This window comes from Diabrotica virgifera, chromosome 1, assembly GCF_917563875.1.
Source record: "Diabrotica virgifera virgifera chromosome 1, PGI_DIABVI_V3a".
Classification (NCBI taxonomy): domain Eukaryota; kingdom Metazoa; phylum Arthropoda; class Insecta; order Coleoptera; family Chrysomelidae; genus Diabrotica; species Diabrotica virgifera.
In genome coordinates this window covers 131,852,147-131,874,232 of record NC_065443.1, presented here as the reverse complement: position 1 = coordinate 131,874,232, position 22,086 = coordinate 131,852,147, and the positions used below count along the sequence as shown (strand labels likewise).

Genomic DNA, 22,086 nt, shown 5'->3' with positions numbered 1-22,086 from the left:
AAATGATGTTCTCGCTTGCTCTATTCTGCATATGATTTTCTGTGGTAAGTCCCATTTTTCATTCACCCAGCAGCCTAAATACTTGTATACTTGTACTCTCTGCATGTCTCCATTTATTCTAATATCTGCCAAGTTATTAGCTATATTTTTGTTTTTGCTGATGACCATCCATTGGGGTTTCTTTATGTTTATTTTCAGACCCATTTGTTGGCTATGGTCCATCACTGAATGTAGGAGTGCCTGCAAATCATTCTTGTCCGTTGGTAGCAGAACTGAGTCACAGCGTACCTATCTGAGATTGTTTATGACTATTCCATGGGCAATTATACCCTCTGCTCTCTCTTCTACTGCTTTTCTGAAGATATTTTCTGCATACAAATGAAATAGAAGCGAAGAGCACGCAACCTTGTCCAACTCCTCTCAGAATATAAATTTATTCAGATGTCTGGATGTTAATTATGTCAGCTTTTTGATTACAGTACAAATTGTCTACTTTCCGATGGCTCGTCCATTCAGGTCTATCTCTTTTAGTATACCCATTAACTTATCGTGTTGATTAGTGTCTAATGCCTTCTCATTGTCAACAAAGCAGGGATATACATCAACATTTACATCCCGACGTCTCTGTATAAGAACCTGAATACTAAACAGTGCCTCCCGTGTACCGACCACTCTTGAAACCAAACTGAGATTTGTTGATGTTTTCTTCACATTTTGGTATATATTCGTAAATGAACGATTTTTAGAAACAACTTGGCTAATTAAACTAATTGTTTTGTCAAAAATGAATAACCATTTTCAATTTCGTTGCAACACGAAACTACAGCCGTATCATTATTCCAGTTCAATCAGAAAGTGCAGCAAGCACCTCTACCGGTTTCGAAACTTATTAGTCTCTCATCAGGAGTCACATATGCTGCTCTCTCTGACAAAACTAGGACAAACCCCGGCGTGCAGTCGCGTATTGCAACGAACGAAATGGCAGGGATGCCCTACCGGCAACTGCTAGCAAAAGCAAAAGACTAAGTCTTCAATCTAATCAGAGCAGTGCGGTACATCTTTTCAATATGATGCAAGTCTTCGAAATACCGCCCCTTAAGTATTATTGAAACTTTTTTATTTTTACAAATTTACGATTTCGACACGAAAACTTCCTTTTTAAAAACAAAATATACCTTAAATTAAATGAAGTTTGTATTAACATTAGATAACATTTACAAAAATTACAATTTTACCCTTCTGACTTTAATTTTGGCAAACTGTCAATCAGATTGGTGTAGTCTAAAATAGCAGCTAGTGACGACTCTTTTGAAATGAGTGCTACATTTTTTAGTTTTGTCTGTCTTATCGACCTTCGTAAAGAGTTTTTAGTAATTTTTAATTTTGAAAAAAAAACTTCTTTCTCCATTAGCTACCGAGACAGGCAGTGTTAGTAAAAACCTTAGTGATAAAACTACATTTGGGTATAAAGAAATTAGGGTATTTTGGCACAGTTTTGGTAACAGTTCAAAATCTCAAAACCTTAAAAAAGGTTTCTGGAGTATGGTATCATTTGAGATATATCACGCAATATTATTTGAATCTATATCCAATTCTTATTCTTTTTCTATTGAAAGTATTGAATGAAGATTCATACAATATTTTTCTAGTGTTTTATAGAAGCCAAAAACGGCCAATCAAAGAATTAATGGTGACTTTTAAAACATAGATTAAAACATTTATTTTAAATTTATCTTCCTCTGTTAACAACTCATCCACAGATTTTTCGTAATCAAATTGGCGCTTTTTTTCTCCTGGCTCGAATTTCATTTTCAGCTGGAAATTCGGAACTTATATCAAGATTTTATGCAATTTCATTAGCAGTAATTTTCATTTGGTCATAGCTAGATTATCTGTAACTTTTGATTTTTTCTGACAACATTTTTACACAATCAGACAAATTTATAATTACATATTGCAACATCTTTATACTACACCGCTTTTCCATAACTTTTCAAAATTTGTCAATAAGTTCTGTTAAACCTTCACCGGTTGAATCACTAGCTTAAAAAAACAATGAAAAATTCTTCGATCAGCTGTTCAATATGACTTACGTCTGGGATACAATCGGCGATTATCGAAAAATATTTAGCGATTTTTGCTATTTCGAAAATTTTGTTTAAAATAATATTACCCATTAAACTTATAAATTCATCTTGTCTACTCTTGCTTCAATAAGTCACAAACCACTTATCAGACTCTCGTTAAACTCCCCTGATATGTTCTTCCATTACTGGATCAAACTCAGAGAGCAGTTTGTTCCTACTAACTAAATTTTCCATTATTAAGTTGAAACAAATGATCAGTTATTCCTCGAAAAGCTAAACATTGTGAGGCCAAAAGTCTAATTTTTTTCAGAACTTCGCTCCAATCTTGAATTATCCGTTATTATATTAGATTTTACTTATTATGCCGCCCCCTTGTGATGCCGCCTGATGCGACTGCCTCACCGCATCACAGCACTGCACGGCCCTGAAACTAATAGCACATAAAACAACACCAAAAAATGTTGTTTCACATCCTACCAGACTGAAAACAATGGAAACCTTCTCTGGTAACACCTCCGAGGCTTCTACAATTTGCAAGCCATAACGGATGCTGAGACTGAGGAAGATAAGGGAATTTTACAAATTATAATTCACGTCCCATCTGCTCAGCGCGGTAAAGTTCCAACGAGAATGGTTCTCTTAGTACTCCAATCAGAGTAAACATGTAAATAAAAAATGAATAACCATTTTCGATTTCGTTGCAACACGAAACTACAGCCGCATCATTATTTAAGTTCAATCAGAGATGCAGCAAGCACCTCTACCGGTTTTCGAAATTTATTAGTCTCTCATCAGGAGGCACATATGCTGCTCTCTATGACAAAACTAGGACAAACCCCGGCGTGCAGTCACGAATTGCAACGAACGAAATGGCAGGGATGCCCTAGCTGCAACTGTTAGCAAAAGACTAAGTCTTCAATCTAATAACACATAAACAACACCAAAAAATGTTGTTCCACATCCTACCAGACTGAAAACAATGGGAACCTTCTCTGGTAACAGCTCCGAGGCTTCTACAATTTGCAAGCCATAACGGATGCTGAGACTAAGGAAGATGAGGGAATTTTACAATTTATAATTCACGTCCCATCTGCTCAGCGCGGTAAATTGTTCTGTAATAAATTGTTCTTGTATTCTTTGCAATACTTGCTATTGACCTTTTTTGGTATTGCATCAAAAGTTGATTTAAGCCAGTCTTTAGGGATAATTCCTGTCTTTTATATACAATTGAGCAAAAACAGAAGTGCGATAGGTCTATGTTCTTCCAGAGTTTTAAAATCTCTATCTGTATTCCGTCTGGTCCCGATGTCTTTCCATTTTTTACACCTGTCATGGTGCGTAAAAGTTCTGCAGTGATATCTATTCCGTCATGTGGAGTAATATCATGTGAGACGCTTCTATTATCTATAAAGAGATTTTGAATATATCTTTTCCGTTCCTTCAGTTGTTCTTCTGTGCTATTAAGAATCTGCTTTTGCTCCTTTATAAAGATGTTCTTATTATTCTTTTTATATTGACCAGCTATTTCTTTGATTTTCTTATACATATTAAATGAGTCGTGTTTGGCTTCAAATCGAAATTGTGGTCGACAGATTCGACACTATTCAACTGACTAACATGTTGCAGGAATACCAGATAGTAAACACCTTTGTCTATCTCGGGTCTAGTATAACTAACGATGGTAACTGTGAAGCAGAAGTTCGGAGACGTATTGGTATGGCAAAGAATGCGATGAATCGCCTAACTAAAGTTTGGAAAGACAGATCTATCTCTCAAAATATCAAGATGAGACTGGTGAATGCCCTTGTATTCTCAATATTTCTATACGGAGCAGAGACTTGCACTCTTCGCGCATGCGAGCGCCAAAAAACTGATGCCTTTGAGATGTGGTGCTGGATAAGAATGCTGCGCATACCTTGGATAGCTCATAGGACAAACGTTTCCATTCTAAACCAACTCAAGATTAAAAAAAGGCTGTCCACAATATGTCTGCAACGAATTCTGCAATTCTTTGGTCACGTGATTCGCAGAAGTGACGACAGTTTGGAGAGATTCATTGTTTCTGGAAACGTTCCGGGGAGAAGATCGAGAGGACGATCACCAACTAGATGGTCCGACCAAATAAAGAATTAAGCTGGAAACTCATTCTGCGAAGCTCTTAGAACAGCTGAAGATAGATACCAATGGAAGAAACATTGTTAGGAATATTGGAAGAAATCACGATCCATAGTAATGGAGAAACAACAAGAGAGCATTTTATATTTATATTCTCTGCATTGTCCCGTTAGACACTCTTCGTTTGCTTGTCTAATCTTATTTCTAACTTCTTTTAGAATCCTACTCGGCGGTATTCCTGAAAAGATCCTGCAGAAAGGGTAAACAATTCTACCGCATCAAAAATAACATAAATATTTTTGACTAAACTGATAATCCAGTCATGGTTATTCATTCTAAATTTTATTTTGATTAATATTTAATGCTACGTAGTAAAATTGGTGACGTTTAACATTCATTCAATTTAAAGAAAACTAAAACTGGTCTCATTCCCGCTAATGTAGATTACATAGATTATTATAATATCCATCATATCTGTTCAAGGAAAATATAATAATTTTCAAGGAAATTCCTATTGCTACCGGATTGACGAAAATCCCCAAAGAGAGAGAACCGAATAACCTGCAGTATATAGGCAACGAATCCTCCATTTATCGGCCAGTCAGATTCTTGCTCGCGGTGAGAAGGTTCGCGACGGTCTACGTGCCGAATATCTAAACACGTGAACAAGTGAAAGTCTTATTTCAAATCGTAGATACCATGGCTACCGTGAATGGTGATCATACTACAAATAATATCAAGGCGAAGAAACCAAGACCCTTGTTAGCAAGAACTTGGTCGGAAAATTATGAGATTAAAGATGTTGAGGTCCCTGGCTCACCTCAGACACCTCGCACATCGACAACTCCAGGTATTGTGATCATTTATTAATAGTATTGTTTTTTAAAGTATTTTATTTTAAATGCTGTTTGCATAATATTAAATAAATTGCTAATATTTAAATAACAATGAAATGAATATGTAATTTTCAAATGTTATACATAAATGTAATAAAAAAACTTGAACCGTTTGATGATGCAAATTTTGTTTAATGCTTCTTAATGCAAGAATATTTTGGGGGGAAGAGCATCTTTTTTCACTCTTTCACAAATTACTTATAACAAATTGCGATTACTCTGCCCATTATGTGTATTATGTTTATTATTTATTATACATCGCAGTTTTAGGTACTTCTTATTTTGAGTAAATGCGTTCCTTTTTAATATATATTCTCCTGCTCTGTGTGTAAACCTTACTCTCTGGTTTTTAAGGTCCTTTCAATAAATTATCATTTAATTATTTTCCTGGTCTTCCCACTGATCATCTTCTGTCTTTTCTATAATTTGTTTTCATTCGGCTTGTATGATCATTCCATTCTACTCTTCTTGTTCTTACCCAATCCTTGATCTCCTCCACCTTGTACCTCCATCGTATATCTGTACATCTAGCTCTGTCACATGGTGTCTTACCATCGATTTTTCTAAGGGTTTCCATATTATCTGCTGTTTTTAGCATTCTTTTTGTCCACTCTGTGTCAGGTCGTGTTTTGCCACAAAAACCTCGGACATCGAGAACTCCAGGTATTTTGATCATTTATGATATTATTGTTTTTATAGTATTTTAAATGCAGTTTCATTAACATTAAACAAATTGCTAATATTTAAATATTGATTATGTAATTTTCTTTTTATTTTTGAGAATCATACAAAAAATTATAAATTATTTCACATTTTGTTTAATGATATCATTTATTTATGTTTCGGCGCGTAATAAAAATTTTAATAATAAAAATAACAATTAAAAAATTGCAAGTTTATTTTAGAGGGCAGAATATCTGTTTTCTACTTTTTTTTACAACACATTTCTATTACTATGTTTATTATGTGCATTGTGTTTATTCTTCTTAAAGTGCCCTATCAAGTCCCCTTGACGTTGGCGATTTACTTACTTACTTACTTACTTACTTAGTCCTAAGCCTTTCTACCTTTAGGTGTAAGGCTGGTGGAGTTGAGTTTGGCATTGCAGTCTCCATGCTTTCCGATCTTGCGTTAGGTTTCTTGCACTTTCCAATGTTAATCCCTTCTTCTCGACTTCTTTCCTGATTTCATCTACCCACATAACTCTTGGTCTTCCTCTTTTGGTTTTCCTCTTCACTCTCGATTCGAACGCTTGTTTTGTAAGCCTCTCGTTCGACATTCTACACACGTGCCCGAACCATCTAAGTTGTCCCTCCACTATTTTTTCATTTATTGGTTCTAGTTTTTGGTTTTGTCTAATTGTTTCGTTTCGTATTTTGTCTGTCCTCATTCTGTTTGCTATTTTCCTCAGGAACCTCATTTCCATAGCATTGATTCTGGATTTTTGTCTCCCCGTTGATGTCCATGTCTCGCTGCTATACATGATTGTTGGTCTAACTACTGATTAAACGACTGACGTTTTTACTTTCTCCGGTATCTCATTTTTCACCAAAAATGTTGTTTTCATAGCGTTAAATAAGCTTCCTGTTCGTCCCATTTTCTCGTTTATTTCCATGTCTTGTTTACCATTTGGTTCGATTATTACTCCTAGGTATTTAAAATATTCCACTTGCTCTAGTTCTTTCCCGTCTAATTCTATTGCTTGTGTCTTCCTCGTATTTGAAATTATCACTGTTATTGTTTTCTCTGTATTAATTTTCATGTTTATGTTTGATAGTTCTTCTAGGATTTCAAAAGTGTTCTGTAAGTCTTCTCTGTTTTCTGCTATCATTACCATGTCGTCTGCAAATAGTAGCTCCGATAGTTGAGTCCGTTTCATTAGCCAGTATCTTAATGTTAGTTTTCTCATTCTTCTCTTGGCTTTCTTTATCGCTTTATCCAGTACCACTAGAATAGCAGTGGACTCAGCACGCATCCCTCTTTGACGCCTTAACTTGTAGTAAATTCTCTGGATTCCTCGTTATTGGTTCTTACTCTATTTGTATTATTTTTGTACATATCCTTTATTACTTCTATTATGTGTCTGTCGACTCCCCTTTCTTTTAGTGTCTTCCATACGTCCTTTCTTCGGATTCTGTCAAACTGTTCAAACGTAGTTTGACAGACGTTGGCTATTAACATGGCGAAACTGTCCCTGTCTCGAGCTATTCTAAATAGTTGTTCTGCTTTCTTTATTCCTGTCCACTCCCGGATATTCTTCAACCAAGAGGCATGCTTTCTACCAATTCCTCTGCGTCCTTCGATTTTACCCATCATAATAAGTTGAAGAATATTATACCGGTCTCTCCTTACTACGTGTCCAAAATAGGCCATCTTTCTATATTTGATGTTATCAAGCAGCTCGCGGGTAGCATTTGCTCTCTTAAGGACTGCCACATTTGTCATCATAGCCGTCCATGGTATTTTCAAGTATACGTCTGTGCAGCCACATTTCAAAGGCCTCCAAACGGTTAATGGTGGATATTTTTAATGTCCATGCTTCGACACCATACAAGAGGACTGACCAAATGTAGTATTTATTCATGCGCTTTCGAAGTTGAAGTTTCAAGTTATCATTGCAGAAGAATGACCTCATTTTTAAGAATGTCGTGCGGGCTATCTCGATTCTACATTTTATCTCTTTATCTGGATCTAGTTGTTCAGTAATATGGCAACCAAAATATTTAAAACTAGGTACTCCTTGAATTATATGACCATCAACATATAACTAACATTATATGACCATCAACATATAAATTGTGTTTATTATTTATTATAATATATCATGGTTTACTTATGTTCTTATTTTGATTAAACGTTTTTTGTCTGGTTTTCGCTGTGCCCCCAGTAAGTTGTCGTTCAATCATTTTCCTGGTCTTCCCACTGATTTCTTCCTATTATGGAACCGTCTTTCAGCGTCTTTACTACTTTATTTGTTGTCATTACAGTTGCTTACAGTTCTTGATCTTCTTCATCTTGGATTTCTGTCGTATATCTGTACATCTAGCTCTGTCTCATAGTGTCTTATCATCGACTTTTCTAAGGGTTTTCATATCTTCCATTTCTTTCTAGCACTCTTTTTTTGTCCTCTCTATGTCAGGTCGGTGTTCTGTCGCCTATGCCATTATTGGTCTGATAACTGTTTTGTAAATTCTGCCTTCCATTTCTTTTCCCATATTTTTATTTCTCCATATTGTTTCATTCAGGCAATCTGCGGCTGTGTTTGTTCTATTCATTTGACCTTGCACTTCTATTTGGAGCTTTCCATAACTAGATAGTATGATGCCACGATATTTAAACTCCATCACTTGTTCGATTATCTGACCCTCCAGCTCTAATTTCTTTTTCTTAAAGTTCCCTCGCCTATCGGAGGTTGGATATCATAATGGCTATAGTCACTTTGTTGGCTGCTGCTCTGAATAGTTGTAATGAACTACAGTTAAACCATTCTCTAAGGTTCCTCAGCCAGGAGATGCGTCTTCTTCCTATGCTTTTCTTCCTTGGATCCTTCCTTGCATAATAATTTTCAGCAACTCATATTTTTCTCCTCTGGTAATGTGACCCAAATATTCCAGTTTTCTAGTTTTTATACTTTTCATAATTTCTAACTCCTTATTTAAAAGGCGTAGCACTTCAACATTGGTAATCCTTTGAACCCACTGAATTTTCAATATTCTTCTCTAACACCACATTTCGAACTCTTCTATTCTTCTTATGTATTGTCTCTTCAAGCTTATGTCCAAGCTTCCATTCCGTATAGCAATATATAAAATATGTAGCATCTTAGAGCCCTCAATCTGAGAGGCAACTGAAGGTCTTTGTTTGTAAGCACTGTCTTCATTTTTATAAATGCTTGCCTTGCAGTTTCAATTCGGACTTTAATTTCTTTGCTTTGGTCATTTTTGTCATCAACCCAGGTTCCCAGATAGTTGTATGTCTTAACTTTTTCTATGTGGGTTTGCTCTTTCATTAACCTTTCATTTCCATGTTCTGTTTTTGAGACAATCATAAATTTAGTTTTTTTCTTGTTTACTTTTAGTCCGTATCGAATGCAATAATCGTTAATTCTATTTAGCAGTTCTTGTAGCGATTACAGGGTGTCTGCCATTATAATGGTGTCATCAGCGAATCTTATGTTATTTACTATTCTTCCGTTTATAGAGATTCCATCACTTAGCTCTGCTATCGCTTCCTGAAATATGGCTTCACTGTACAGGTTAAACAGTAGCGGCAACAGAACACAACCCTGTCTTACTCCTCTCTTTAAATCAATATTCTCGGATTCTTGTTCTTCTATATTTATATTGGCCTTTTGATTCCAATACAGATTGATGAAAATTCGTAAATCTCGTCTATTTATATCTCTGTTTTTCAATAATTCTATTAGTTTTTCATGTCGGTCCCTGTCGAACGCTTTTTCGAAGTCGATGAAACAGGAATAAATATCCAGGTTCATATCTAAGCATCTTTGAAAGGACATTAAACGCAAACAATGCCTCTCTTGTTCCAAGTCCTTTGCGGAACCCAAATCGGGTATCATCCATATCATATCCTAGCTATCTGTATAATCTTCCATGAATCACCTTTAGAAATATTTTGAGGGTATGGCTTATTAGTGATATTGTCCTATAGTCCGAACAATCTTTGGCATATATTGTTTTTGGTATTGTTACAAATGTGGACACCAACCATTCCTGAGGGATTTTTCCGGTTTTATATATTTCATTAAATAGATCCAGTAGTACCGGTAAAGTTCGACAACGGCCCAGACATAACAGAAGATGAGGTATTAGAGGCGATAAAGCGAACAAAGAACAACAAGGCAACAGGTCCTGACCAAATACCTGTAGACATAGATTATGTGAGGTCGTTAAGGCTATGGAGCCTCTCAGCACTTCGACCTATAGAGATCTTTTGTGCATACCTTAATCTAGTTAAACTCTAGGATGCCAATACTTCTGATACCTGTAGACATAATACGGTTAATAGAAGAACAGCAAATTGGAATATTGGTCGACTTATTTAATACAATATACAGTACAGGAATCATTCCCAGAGATTGGCTGCTGTCAACGTTCATAACACTGCCAAAAAAACCAAACGCAAAAGAATGCCAAGACCACCGGATAATAAGTTTAATGAGTCATACACTCAAAATATTTTAAAAAATTATACACCGGAGAAATACATAACAAACTTGAGCAGGACATAAGCGACACGCAATTTGGATTTAGAAATGCAATGGGAACGAGGGAAGCCCTGTTCGCTGTAAATGTACTTGTGCAAAGGTGCATGGATGTTAATCAGCCAGTATATATGTGTTTCTTGGATTACAACAAAGCCTTCGATAAGGTCAGACATAACCGCCTTATCGATTTACTTGAAAAGAAAAACTTAGATATGAGGGACATCAGGATCATTAGTGCTATCTATTATAATCAGATCGCTGTGGTAAAAGAGAACAACGCCTTTTCAAATGAAATACATATTGAGAGGGGCGTCAGACAGGGCTGTGTCCTGTCTCCTACTTTGTTCAATTTGTATTCAGAGGAAATAATCCAGGAAGCACTAGAAGACCTAACCACGGGAATAAAAGTAAATGGCCGACCAATCAATAATATACGGTCTGCCGACGACACTATTTTATTAGCCGAATGTCTTGAAGATTTACAACAAATGGTTGACAGAGTGGTAGAAGTCAGCCAAGAAAACGGATTGTCCCTAAACACAAAAAAGACACAATTTATGGTAATCACAAAAGCTCAACAGCGCCAAGAAAGCATAACAATACATGGAGAACAAATTAAAAAGGTTGAAAAATATAGATATTTGGGTACAATAATTAATGAAACTAATGAGTACACAGAAGAGATTAAAGCAAGAATAGGACAGGCAAGAAATGCTTTCAACAAACTGAAAAAAGTACTCTGTAGCAGGGACATTACAATTTCTTTAAAGATAAGACTTCTGAGATGCTACGTGTTCTCCGTATTATTCTATGGGTTGGAGGCTTGGACATTAAAGAAGGATGTTTCGGACAGATTAGAAGCCTTCGAGTTATGGGCCTACAGAAGAATATTAAGAATAAGTTGGGTGGATAGAGTCACGAACATCGAGGTGTTGAGAAGAATGGGAAAAGATAAAGAGGTTTTAAATACAGTTAAAGTCAGAAAACTACAATATCTGGGACATGTTATGAGGGGCGAGCGTTATAACTTGTTACAATTAATAATGCAAGGAAGAATACAGGGTAGAAGGAGTCGCGGAAGAAGACGCATCTCCTGGTTAAACAATTTGAGAGCTTGGTTTAATTGCACTTCTGCTGATCTCTTTAGAGCAGCGGTATCGAAAGTGCGAATTGCCGTGATGGTTGCCAACCTTCTTAGAGGAGATGGTACATGAAGAAGAAGTACCGGTAGAGTTTCATCGTCTAGACATGACAGCTCTAATTTACATCTTAGTAAAGGACACTTGCAACTGAAGTTGTTACAGTTGCTCAGTTGCTACTCACCGTTTTTAATGTGGAGACATATTGTCAATTAAGCAATACACCTACCTTGTGGGGGCCATAGGATGCCAAAGGCCATACCCTTACGGATTTTTACCTATCACTTACAATTCCAATAATAATGTTATTGTAACACATTTTGTTAACATTTAAAGGGTTTTTTAGCGCTGTATTTTTGGTGGCTCAGCATGTGATTTCCCTGTAACAGCGCTGATGATGATCTACCTATATCTAAAACGTTCTATGATAAATGTGGCCCTTTTAGGGTTTTTTTTTTAAATAAATATACCTTTTATAAAGGATTTTTTTTCATACCTAAGTATTGGCATTATTGGTTCAAACTGTGTCATTGTAGATCTTAAATACAACGTCAAGATAATACATAGTTTTTGTTAGAAGGCAGTTATGTTATAAATATGTTATGACCATATAGCGTAAAAGATAAAAACTTTCAACACACTCGCATTGGTGTAATCGAGTATAGAGGTCATCAAAACAGCATTCCCTGATTATTGATTTACTACTACCTAATAAGTACTAGAAATTTGTGATGGAATTAAACAATTACTTTCATAATCAATAACATACCTTTAGTATAATTACATGACTATTACTTTTCACTTCCCCTTTAAGACGAAATAATAAATCAAATGGCAGTTTAATTTAGTTTTTAAGTGCTATCTTTGTTTATTGAATACAAATCGTAACATCAACATTAAATTATTAATAGTTTCCAAATATTACCAAACAAAAATTACAAAATACATAATCATAAATAGACAAGGCGAAAACGGCGGGTTCGAAGGGAAAAATATTCCCATGAGATTTTTTTGCATAATCACATTCGTGAGATATCCCAGAATAAGGTTCAAGAAGTCGCCCAAGTGAAAAGTGGGCCAATTTTTTTTTAACAATTTATTTTTTAATCAAATTGCAAGAATCAATATTTTTGGCCCGAACAATTTTTTCTTTAATTTTTTGGACCATTCTGGACAAAAAAGGTCTCTTATAATTTTTCTTTAAAGTTGATCGTTTTCGACTTATAAGCAATTTAAAATTGAAAAAAACGAAAAATAGCGATTTTCAAGGCTTAATAACTCGGTTAAAAGTTATTATTATGAAAGTCAATATATGACTAAATCAAAGTTTGAAGCCCCCCCTACAAGATCCTGAAGAAATTTTTGTCAATATTTTATTACTAAGCTGTTATTTTTAAGTAATAATAATAAGCGCCATGCACGTGTGCGGGGCTGTAAATGCTGAGTGCGAGAGAGAAGCTATTCCAGCAGTCCAATTGTGCATCTTACTCGCACTCACATTTACAGCAGCGTCAATAGGATACAGCCACTCATTGTTATTAATTAAAAATAACAGCTTAGTAGTAAATTAATGACACAGATTTCTTCAGGATCATGTAACGGCGACTTTAAACTTTGATTTAGTCACTTTCTGACTTTCAAAATAATAATTTTTGACCGAGTTATTAAGCCTTAAAAATGGCCATTTTCGCGTTTTTCAAATTTTAACTTGCTTATAACTCGAAAAAGATCAACTTCAGAGAAAAATTATAAGAGACCTTTTTTGTCCAGAATGGTCCAAAAAACATAAAAAAAAATTAGTCCGGGCCAAAATATTGATTTTTGCAATTTGATTAAAAAAAAAATTGTTAAAAGAAAATTGGCCCACTTTTCTCGTGGGCGACTTCTTGAAACTTATTCTGGGATGTCTCACGAATGTGATTATGCAAAAATATCTCATGGGAATATTTTTCCCAACGAACCCGCCGTTTCCGCCTTGTCTAAAAGTATCGATAATTTTTGTCCGCATCATGAGTTCGTCTTGGATACTTGTTAGACAAGGCGAAAACGGCGGATTCATTGGAAAAAATTTTCCCATGAGATTTTTTGCATAATCACATTCGTGAGACATTCCAGAATAAGATTCAAGAAGTCGCCCACACGAAAAGTGGTCCAAATTTTTTTGAACAATTTTTATTTGTTCAAATTGAAAAAATCAATATTTTCGGCCCGGACTAATTTTTTTAGGGTTTTTGGACCATTCTGGACAAAAAATATCTTATAATTTTTCTCTAAATTTGATCGTTTTCGAGTTATAAGCAATTTAAAATTGAAAAAAAAAGAAAAATGGCAATTTTCAAGGCTTAAGTAATAACTCGGTTAAAAGTTATTATCATGAAAGTCAGAAAGTGACTAAATCAAAGTTTAAAGCCCCCTAGAAGATCCTGAAGAAATTTCTGTCATTATTTTATTACTAAGCTGTTATTTTTACGTAATAATAATGAGCGAAATGCACGTACTAGGTGGCCGTCAATTGTGAGTGCGAAAGAGATGCCATTCCGGCAGTCCAATCGTGCATCTTACTCGCACTCACATTTACAGCCGCTTTACAGTCAATACGATCTTACTGCTCATTATTACTTAAAAATAATAGCTTAGTAATAAATTAATGACAAAAATTTGTTCAGGATCCTGTAGCAGGGGCTTTAAACTTTGATTTAGTCACTTTCTGACATTCATAATAATAACTTTTTAGCGATTTATTAAGTCTTGAAAATCGCCATTTTTCGTTTTTTTCAATTTTTAATTGCTTATAACTCGAAAACGATCAACTTTAGAGAAAAACTATAAGAGATCTTTTTTGCCCAGAATGGTCCAAAAAATCTAAAAAAAAAATTTCCCTGGCCAAAAATATTGGTTTTTGCAATTTGAACAAAAAAACTTGTTCAAAAAAAATTTGGACCACTTTTTGCGTGGGTGACTTCTTGAACCTAATTCTAGGATGTCTCACGAATGTGATAATGCAAAAAAATCTCATGGGAATATTTTTTTAACGAACCCGCCGTTTTCGCCTTGTCTATTGCAACAATTAAAAAAATACATTTGAATTTTGAAAAATAGATAAAATCGAATAAAAAACGTTTGATGCTATAGAAATGCAAAAAATGGTCGATATTATGGATACATATTATGGACACATCTCCTAAGATACACGGAAACCTAAAGAAATATAAAAAAAGGAATACTTAACATTATAATGTAAAAAAAACTGAACTATTTTGGTCACATACTAAGAAATTCAAAATATGAATTGATGCTATTGGTTGTACAAGAGAAGGTGAAAGTAAAGAGAGTAGACAACATGCTTCCTCGTTGAAAATTTTAAAGCAGTGTCAAATCAACAATGTTGTTAAAGGATGAAGCATACTAAGAAGAAGAAGAAAAATAAGTTAACAGGTATAACGTTATCCTCAGCTCTTTTTAATTTAATCTTGCATATGAAATGAAATACGATTTTGAAGATATATTATTTTAATCCTATAATCATTAATCATATGCATATAAATATAAAAACACAGAAGACTGAATTTTTTTAATAATAGATGCTATCAAGTTGAATATCTTTTAAATTGCCAATTTTATGTACATCAGTTAAAGAATCTGCAATGAAAACTTGATCACTTCCCCATAATAGAATTAATTAATAAACAGACTGGTCTAATATAATACATAAAAACTATAAACTACTAAAGCAAGGTTAAAATATTTCAAACAAAGAAATTGCTTAAACTTTAGCCAAGGTTGTTGTTCTAGTGTTTCTTCTGCACTTTTAACATATTTGTTATAAGTATGATGTTATACCAAACTCGATCCCCCACGGAGAGGGGTAGGTGGTAAATTTTAAATTTTAAATAAAAACCCCGCGATATTTCGCGAAATAAACATCAGATCGAAGAACTGCAAAATACACGTTTTCAATATTTTTGAAAAATCTATCTAATGACACTAAACACGACCCCCCACGGAGAGTGGTGGGGGTAACTTTAAAATATTAAATAGGAGTCCCCATTTTTTATTGCAAATTTGGATTCCTTACGTAAAAATAAGTAACTTTTATTCGAGACATTTTTTAGAATTATGGATAGATGGCTCTATAATCGAAATAACGATTATTTGAAATGGAAAATTAAATTAAAAATGGAAAGTCCCCACTTAAATGGAAAACTTTACTTAACTCTTTTTTGGTTTTAGGACGTATTCTTCACAACCCAATAGGTCCAGATAACGCTCAAGTGACTGCAAATTTAGCGTACTTTCCTCCCCTACTATAGAGTTTTACCCTTTGGAACGCGTAAATATTGCAGAAGCACTTTCCAATACTTTGAAGCACTTTCCAATACTTAACTCACAAATCACTAAAATTCAGACGTGTTCTCTTTGGAACTGGTGTATCGATATTGTTGATTTAATCTAAACCTAATTCATAAATATGTTCTTGAAAATTTATTCCAGTGCAGAAAAAGAGTGCTATTGGTTTTTTCGTGCCACTTTATTAGATTTTTAGTTTGATTACTTTTCTATTATTACGAGATGAGTTTTCCCAAGGTGTTAAGTGTTCGTGATCATCTCACTAAATCCCGAACAGACAAATTTTATTGGTCCATAGATTTTCGCAATAAATCTTAGAACTTTTTCTCTCTGTTCCTTAAATTATTCATCCCGGATCTTTCTGTCACATTTAAGTTACTGGGAGACTTATGTATGCTTTATATTATTAGCCCACATTTTGTCTTTGGTGATTATGCATTTATTTTTTTCTGTTTTTTATTTATCACAGCAGCGTGCCGTTATTTTCAGAATCTGGTGATTACTGTTGAGGTATACTCGTATTAGAACAAGAATAAAAACCGATAAACGCCGTAAAAATGGATGGCGCACTCAATATTCCAGTTACAAAAGAGCTGATATGAGTATTACTTATTTAAAATGTATTTTCATTTTGATAGAACAGAAAATTATAGTTTTATTTTGAAATATTTTTTCATAGTATTTGCTAAATTTGAAGTAAAACTCGCCACAAAAGAACCTTAAAGTTAAAGGAACTCTTTTGTGGCGAGGCTTGTAGAATATGTAGGTACTATGAAAAATACTTCAAAATAAAATTATTATTTTATTTTCCATCAAAATGAAAGTATATTTTATGCCTTGTAATATTCATATCAGCTCTTTTGTAGCTGGAATATTGAGTACTTATTTTGTTTTTTACCGCGTTTAGCAGTTTTTTGTTCGTGTATCACGAGTTTTTCAAAAGTTTATTTTATAATAAATCATGAAAATTGGAATAAAGGGTTTTTGAAGGATGATCTATTAAATGAAAATATTTTCATCTCTATGCAACTTCCGGTTATACCGGAAGTTGCTTATAACTTCGTTTTTTTAAATGGGACACCCTCTATATTTTTACATTTTTGGATTCTATTCGATGTCTTCTTTCTTAAAATATAAGGTATTGTAATATTATACAGGGTATTTTAAAAGATAATTACGTTTTTTTATTAATTTCGTAGCAAAATTCACACCCGGTAGAATTGTAATAGTTTGACATTAAAAACTCTGCTTACGTTCAAGTGATTTTTAATATAGTCTATTATTGTTAAGAATTATTAGTATAGCTAATTTTGAAATTTTAGTATACAGGGTTGGTCGAAACTCGGAATGAATATTTTCTGAGTTTTCTTAAATAGAATACCCTATATTTTAGTATTGTAATGAAATGATATTTCACAGTACTTTTTTATTTTATAAGTATTCCCTATACCTAACTGCTTTAATTTGTGAGTTATTGGTGATTCAAGCTAAACATTAATTGCAACAAAAAATACGTAACATTTTATTAGGTTGGCCGTGAAAATATTTAATCACAAATAATTTTTCAGAAATAAATACATATTAATCCAGACTGATCCTTAAAATTGCCAATAATGGTTTAGCTATCAAAATACCTACGTAGTTAAGATTGTTGGTGCGACTAACAATTAAGAACAAATTAAAGCAGTTAGGGATAGGGAATGTTTAAGAAATAAAAAAGTACCATAAATTATCATTTCATTACAATACTAAAATACAGGGTGTTCCATTTAAGAAAACTCAGAAAATACTCATTCCGTGTTTCGACCAACCCTGTATATTTAAATTAAAAATTTAGCTATACTAATGATTCTTAACAATAGTAGACTGTATTAAAAATCATTTGAACGTAAGTAGACTTTTAGTTGTCAAACTACTAGAATTCTACAGGGTGTGAATATTGCTACGAAATTAATAAAAAAACGTAATTATCTTTTAAAATACCCTGTATAACATTACAAATACTTATATTTTAAGAAAGAAGACATCGAAGAGAATCCAAAAATGTAAAAATATACAGGGTGTCCCATTTAAAAAAACGAAGTTATAAGCAACTTCCGGTATAACCGGAAGTTGCAAAGAGATGAAAATATTTTTAGTTAATAGATCATCCTTCAAAACCCCTGTATTCCAATTTTCATGATTCTGTTGCCTTTAGTTATCGAGATATTTCTAATAGGCCAGTTATCTGCCTCACCCTGTATATAAATGTATGAACTTAAATAATAATGTTTCTCGATTACACGTTAATTCTGGTGCCACAGTAACGTCTAATGTCGTTAATTAACGCATTATTTGCATTACATAGATGGCAAATAATGTGTTACTGCTACTACTACGATGTAATATCTTCTCAATATTATACTACGGAGTTGAACCCTGGACACTCATTGAAGCGATAGAGAAAACACTTGAAGCCTTCGAGATATGGCTATACAGGTGAATGCTGAGGATATCATGGACGGGCAAGATTACCAATTAGACCGTACTACAAATAATGGGGAAGGAAAGAGAAGTGATGTATACGATTAAAAGGAGAAAGTGAGAATATCTCGGACACATAATGAGAAAGGCACTAAATACAGATTACTGAAAATAATCCTTCAAGGCAAAGTATTCGGAAATCGAGGAATTGGGAGAAGAAAAATATCATAGTTAAAGAACTTAAGGAAACGGTTATCTACAAAAAACAACTAACCTATTTAAAGCATCAGTTAATAAAATAATTATGGCTAGAATTATCGCCAATATTAGAAACGAATAGGCACCAAAAGAAGAAGATGATTCAATACAATTGCAACTTCAAAAACATCAGTATTCTACAACTAGGGAAGTCGTAAAGGAATCTCTCCTAAAGATAATTTGGGGAACATACCTACTCATTAAAACTTTACAATTTAGATAGGTACTTAAGATATTTCTTAGAATAAACTTATGTTTATTGTCATTAAACAGAAGTAAACTATACCGAGTAAGATTTCAAGGAAAGTTAGTTGATCGTTTCCGTTTGGTTGTTACCTTGAATGTAATAGAAATATTGAACGCGGAACTAGTTTAAAAGAGGGATAGGTTAGGTTTATAATACTTAATTTTATTAACTTACCACGTCCTACAAGGTAAAATGGTAGAATAAAGCTATCTTAAAACTGTAAATATTCTGAATAAATTAATTTTTCTCATTACCAGAGAACGGCAGTTCTCGTCAGTGACGCACGATACTCCTACATCTACATGCGACACTATATTATACACGAAATATTCGATTTTCTAAATCTGACTGAATTGAAAATTGGACCAAATCTCATCTTAAAGTTTAGGAAAAGACTCGCCCATCGATATGTCAACCCTCCATTTTGGTCCAAGGGTGTGGATTTTACGGCCCTTCCCATTTAGGGACTGCTTTTCGTTCTCGTCCCCAAAACTCAAAAATTTTAAAAATTTAAATACGACCTATGCGTCTTCTGATAGTACTGACTATCCATAAGCCAGCTATAGGGCTTGGTAGATACAAAATGGCATATTTTTTGGGCGTATATATCTTAGGTTCAAGGAGGGACAGGAAAACCGCAAATACACCAAATCAATATCGTTGAGTTAAGCTTTTCAAATTCGAATTTTTTAAATTATAGGCTTCATAAGTATGAACAAATATATTTCTTATGGGAAAAAGGGTTTATCAAGCTCAGTAATTCCTGTAATACCTTCAGTTATGATACTTGACCTTATATGCATCAGATACTACTTGTCAATACGTTTCCAACTCATGTTTAATGATCAAAATCGGTTAAGCAGTTCAGAAGTATAAAAGCTCAGAACTCAAAAAGTATAATTCATTTATCCATTATCGCCGAAATGGTTTATGTAGTTGTAGTGGTTAAGACGCTAAGATTGATCGTGCAATCCGAGTTTATTTGCCGGCCATAATTATTAGGATGGCTGGGATATGAACTTAGATTTTTTTGTCACAAGTCTGGTGTCGTAACTACTAGACCATTTGGGAGAGAATGCGACAAGGGCGACCATTTATAACGCTTAACGTGTAATCGAGAAACATTACATTCAACTTCATACATTTAATTTATAAAAAACTGAAAAACTCCTGATACAAGAATAAAAAACCGATAAACGCCGTAAAAATTAGTGGCGCGTACAATATTCCAGCTACAAAAGAGCTGATATGAATATTACGTGGCGCGAAAATGTATTTTCATTTTGGCGGAAAATAAAATTCTAGTTTTATTTTGAAAGATTTTTTCCATAATATTCGCTAAATTTGAAGTAAAACGCGCCACAAAAGAGCTTCAAAATGCAAGCTGTATCAAAGTTACTCTTTTCAGTTATTCATATCGAGTCAGAGAACTTTTATATTTTGGAAAATTTTCGGGAAGGGGATTTTTTCTAACTGTAGAGCTTTCTAAACTTTCGTACGTCTGACAACGGAGTACCTTTCCTTAAAAATTTTTCGAACAATAATACCAGTAAATTATAAAGAATTTTTATCAAACAATCCTGCAAAAAAATCCATCCTTCGAGACCTTCGAGTCTATTTTATATTTATTTATATTAGTATTTTTTATTAATATTTAGTATTCTCTTAACATTAAAGTTTTATTTCACATAAAGATTTTCACGTTTTCTACATTAACAGCAAAGCAGAAATTATATAATGTAATGCATTATTAATTATCAATTATTTATACTCCTACTTATTTGATATATATTTATAATTATCTTAAGTTTTTGTGGAAAATCCAACTTTTTAAAATATATTAACAAAGCTATAATTACTCAGAGCATTAAAAAATGACAAAGCCATTTAAAAGAAAATTATTTTTATATTAGTAGATACCTACACTATTGAATACTGGGTAATAAACCTTATTAAAAAATCTTATTAAAAAAATGTACAAGTTAGTAATATGCTATAATAATATTTTTACTGCCTAATATAAAACAAAGCCAGCCCCCTTCCTGCATATTTCTTCTTTCTGCAAATCTGCCTCTATTCCTTCTCCCTTTCATGATTAACTCTGTTATTCTGTTTATCCAACGTTTTTTGTTTGCTCGTCTGACATGTCCGTACCAGGTTAATCTCTTCTGTTCTATGTAGTCTGTTATATCTCAGTTCATTCCCATTCTTTCTGAATCTCTATGTTATTTGTTCTATTCTTAGGCATTCTATCTCTGTTCCCTTATTTTGTTTTTGATTGTCTTATTTATTATCCAATTTTCACACCCATAAGTCAGGATACTTCTTGTCCTGGTGTTATATATTTTTCTTTTTGTTTTTATACTGATGTCCTTATCCCACAGTACCGGGTTCAATTATTTTCGTATGCAGTCTCTTGTTTGTTCTGTCCTATTTTAATCTCTTCTTCAGTTGTTCTTTTGTTTGATATTATGAAACCGAAATACTTGTATTATCCGTTCTTTTGATTTGTTTACTTTCGTTTATTTCAGCTGTTTTATTTCTGTATTTTCCGTTTTTAGACATTCAGTTTTCTTTAGGTTTATTTCCATACCTTTTTTTATATATTCCTGTTCCAATTTTCTCATCATAAAGCTGAGGTCATAGTTCATTCTTTCACGGTTTTTGCTCTAAATTTTAAAGAACCGCTTGGATTGACATGAAATTTGGCATACGCATAGTTTACATGTCAAACAAAAAAAGTGATATTGTGCCGATGTGTGCTTTTGCCCTGGGGGTGACTTTCACCCCCTATTGGGGGTGAAAAAATATATGTCCAAAATAAGTCCGGAAATGGGTAAACTGACTAATTTTAAGTAACTTTTGTGCTATATGTTTATTTTACAACAAAATAACCACATTTTTAGACGGTTTTTCGCGAATAACTCAAAAAGTAAGTATTTTGTCGAAAAAAACGTTCTTAGCAAAAATATAGCCTGTAAAAAAGTAAAAAAAAAATGGTGTACGCGTTAGGTCTCTGGACCTCGTAGAACCAGAGTTATAGCCAATGAAAAATAGATTCATATTCACCAAATTTCAAATAGAATATTTCGACGTGAAATATTCAAAAAATTAAGCATTTTTTGGGGAAAACTCATAATAACTTTTTTAAAGTGTTTAAAAAAATCTTTATTTCTGATTTTATAAAAAGTTTCTATCATTAAATTTAAACAAGTTACGCTCAAAATAAAGTTGGTCTCTTTTGTTTTGGCAAAAAAAACTTAAATGAAATTAATCGTTGCAGCTCCACAAATTATTTTACTTATGT

At 33.5% G+C, this 22,086-nt stretch overlaps 1 protein-coding gene across 2 annotated transcripts in view; it reads left to right on the top strand.

Annotated features, from left to right (window-relative positions):
* LOC114327030 (GTP cyclohydrolase 1) overlaps nucleotides 1–22,086 on the top strand; it is a 123,619-nt gene that overhangs the window by 57,460 nt on the left and 44,073 nt on the right. Inside the window, exon 1 of one of the 2 annotated variants that reach the window (XM_028275528.2) lies at nucleotides 4,789–5,052. The exons of the other annotated variant lie outside the window; for it this stretch is intronic. Coding sequence (XP_028131329.1) covers nucleotides 4,902–5,052 — 151 coding nt within the window. The 5' untranslated portion in view covers nucleotides 4,789–4,901. Of the gene's footprint in view, nucleotides 1–4,788; nucleotides 5,053–22,086 lie in introns of those variants that run through there. 2 annotated transcript variants of the gene reach the window in all.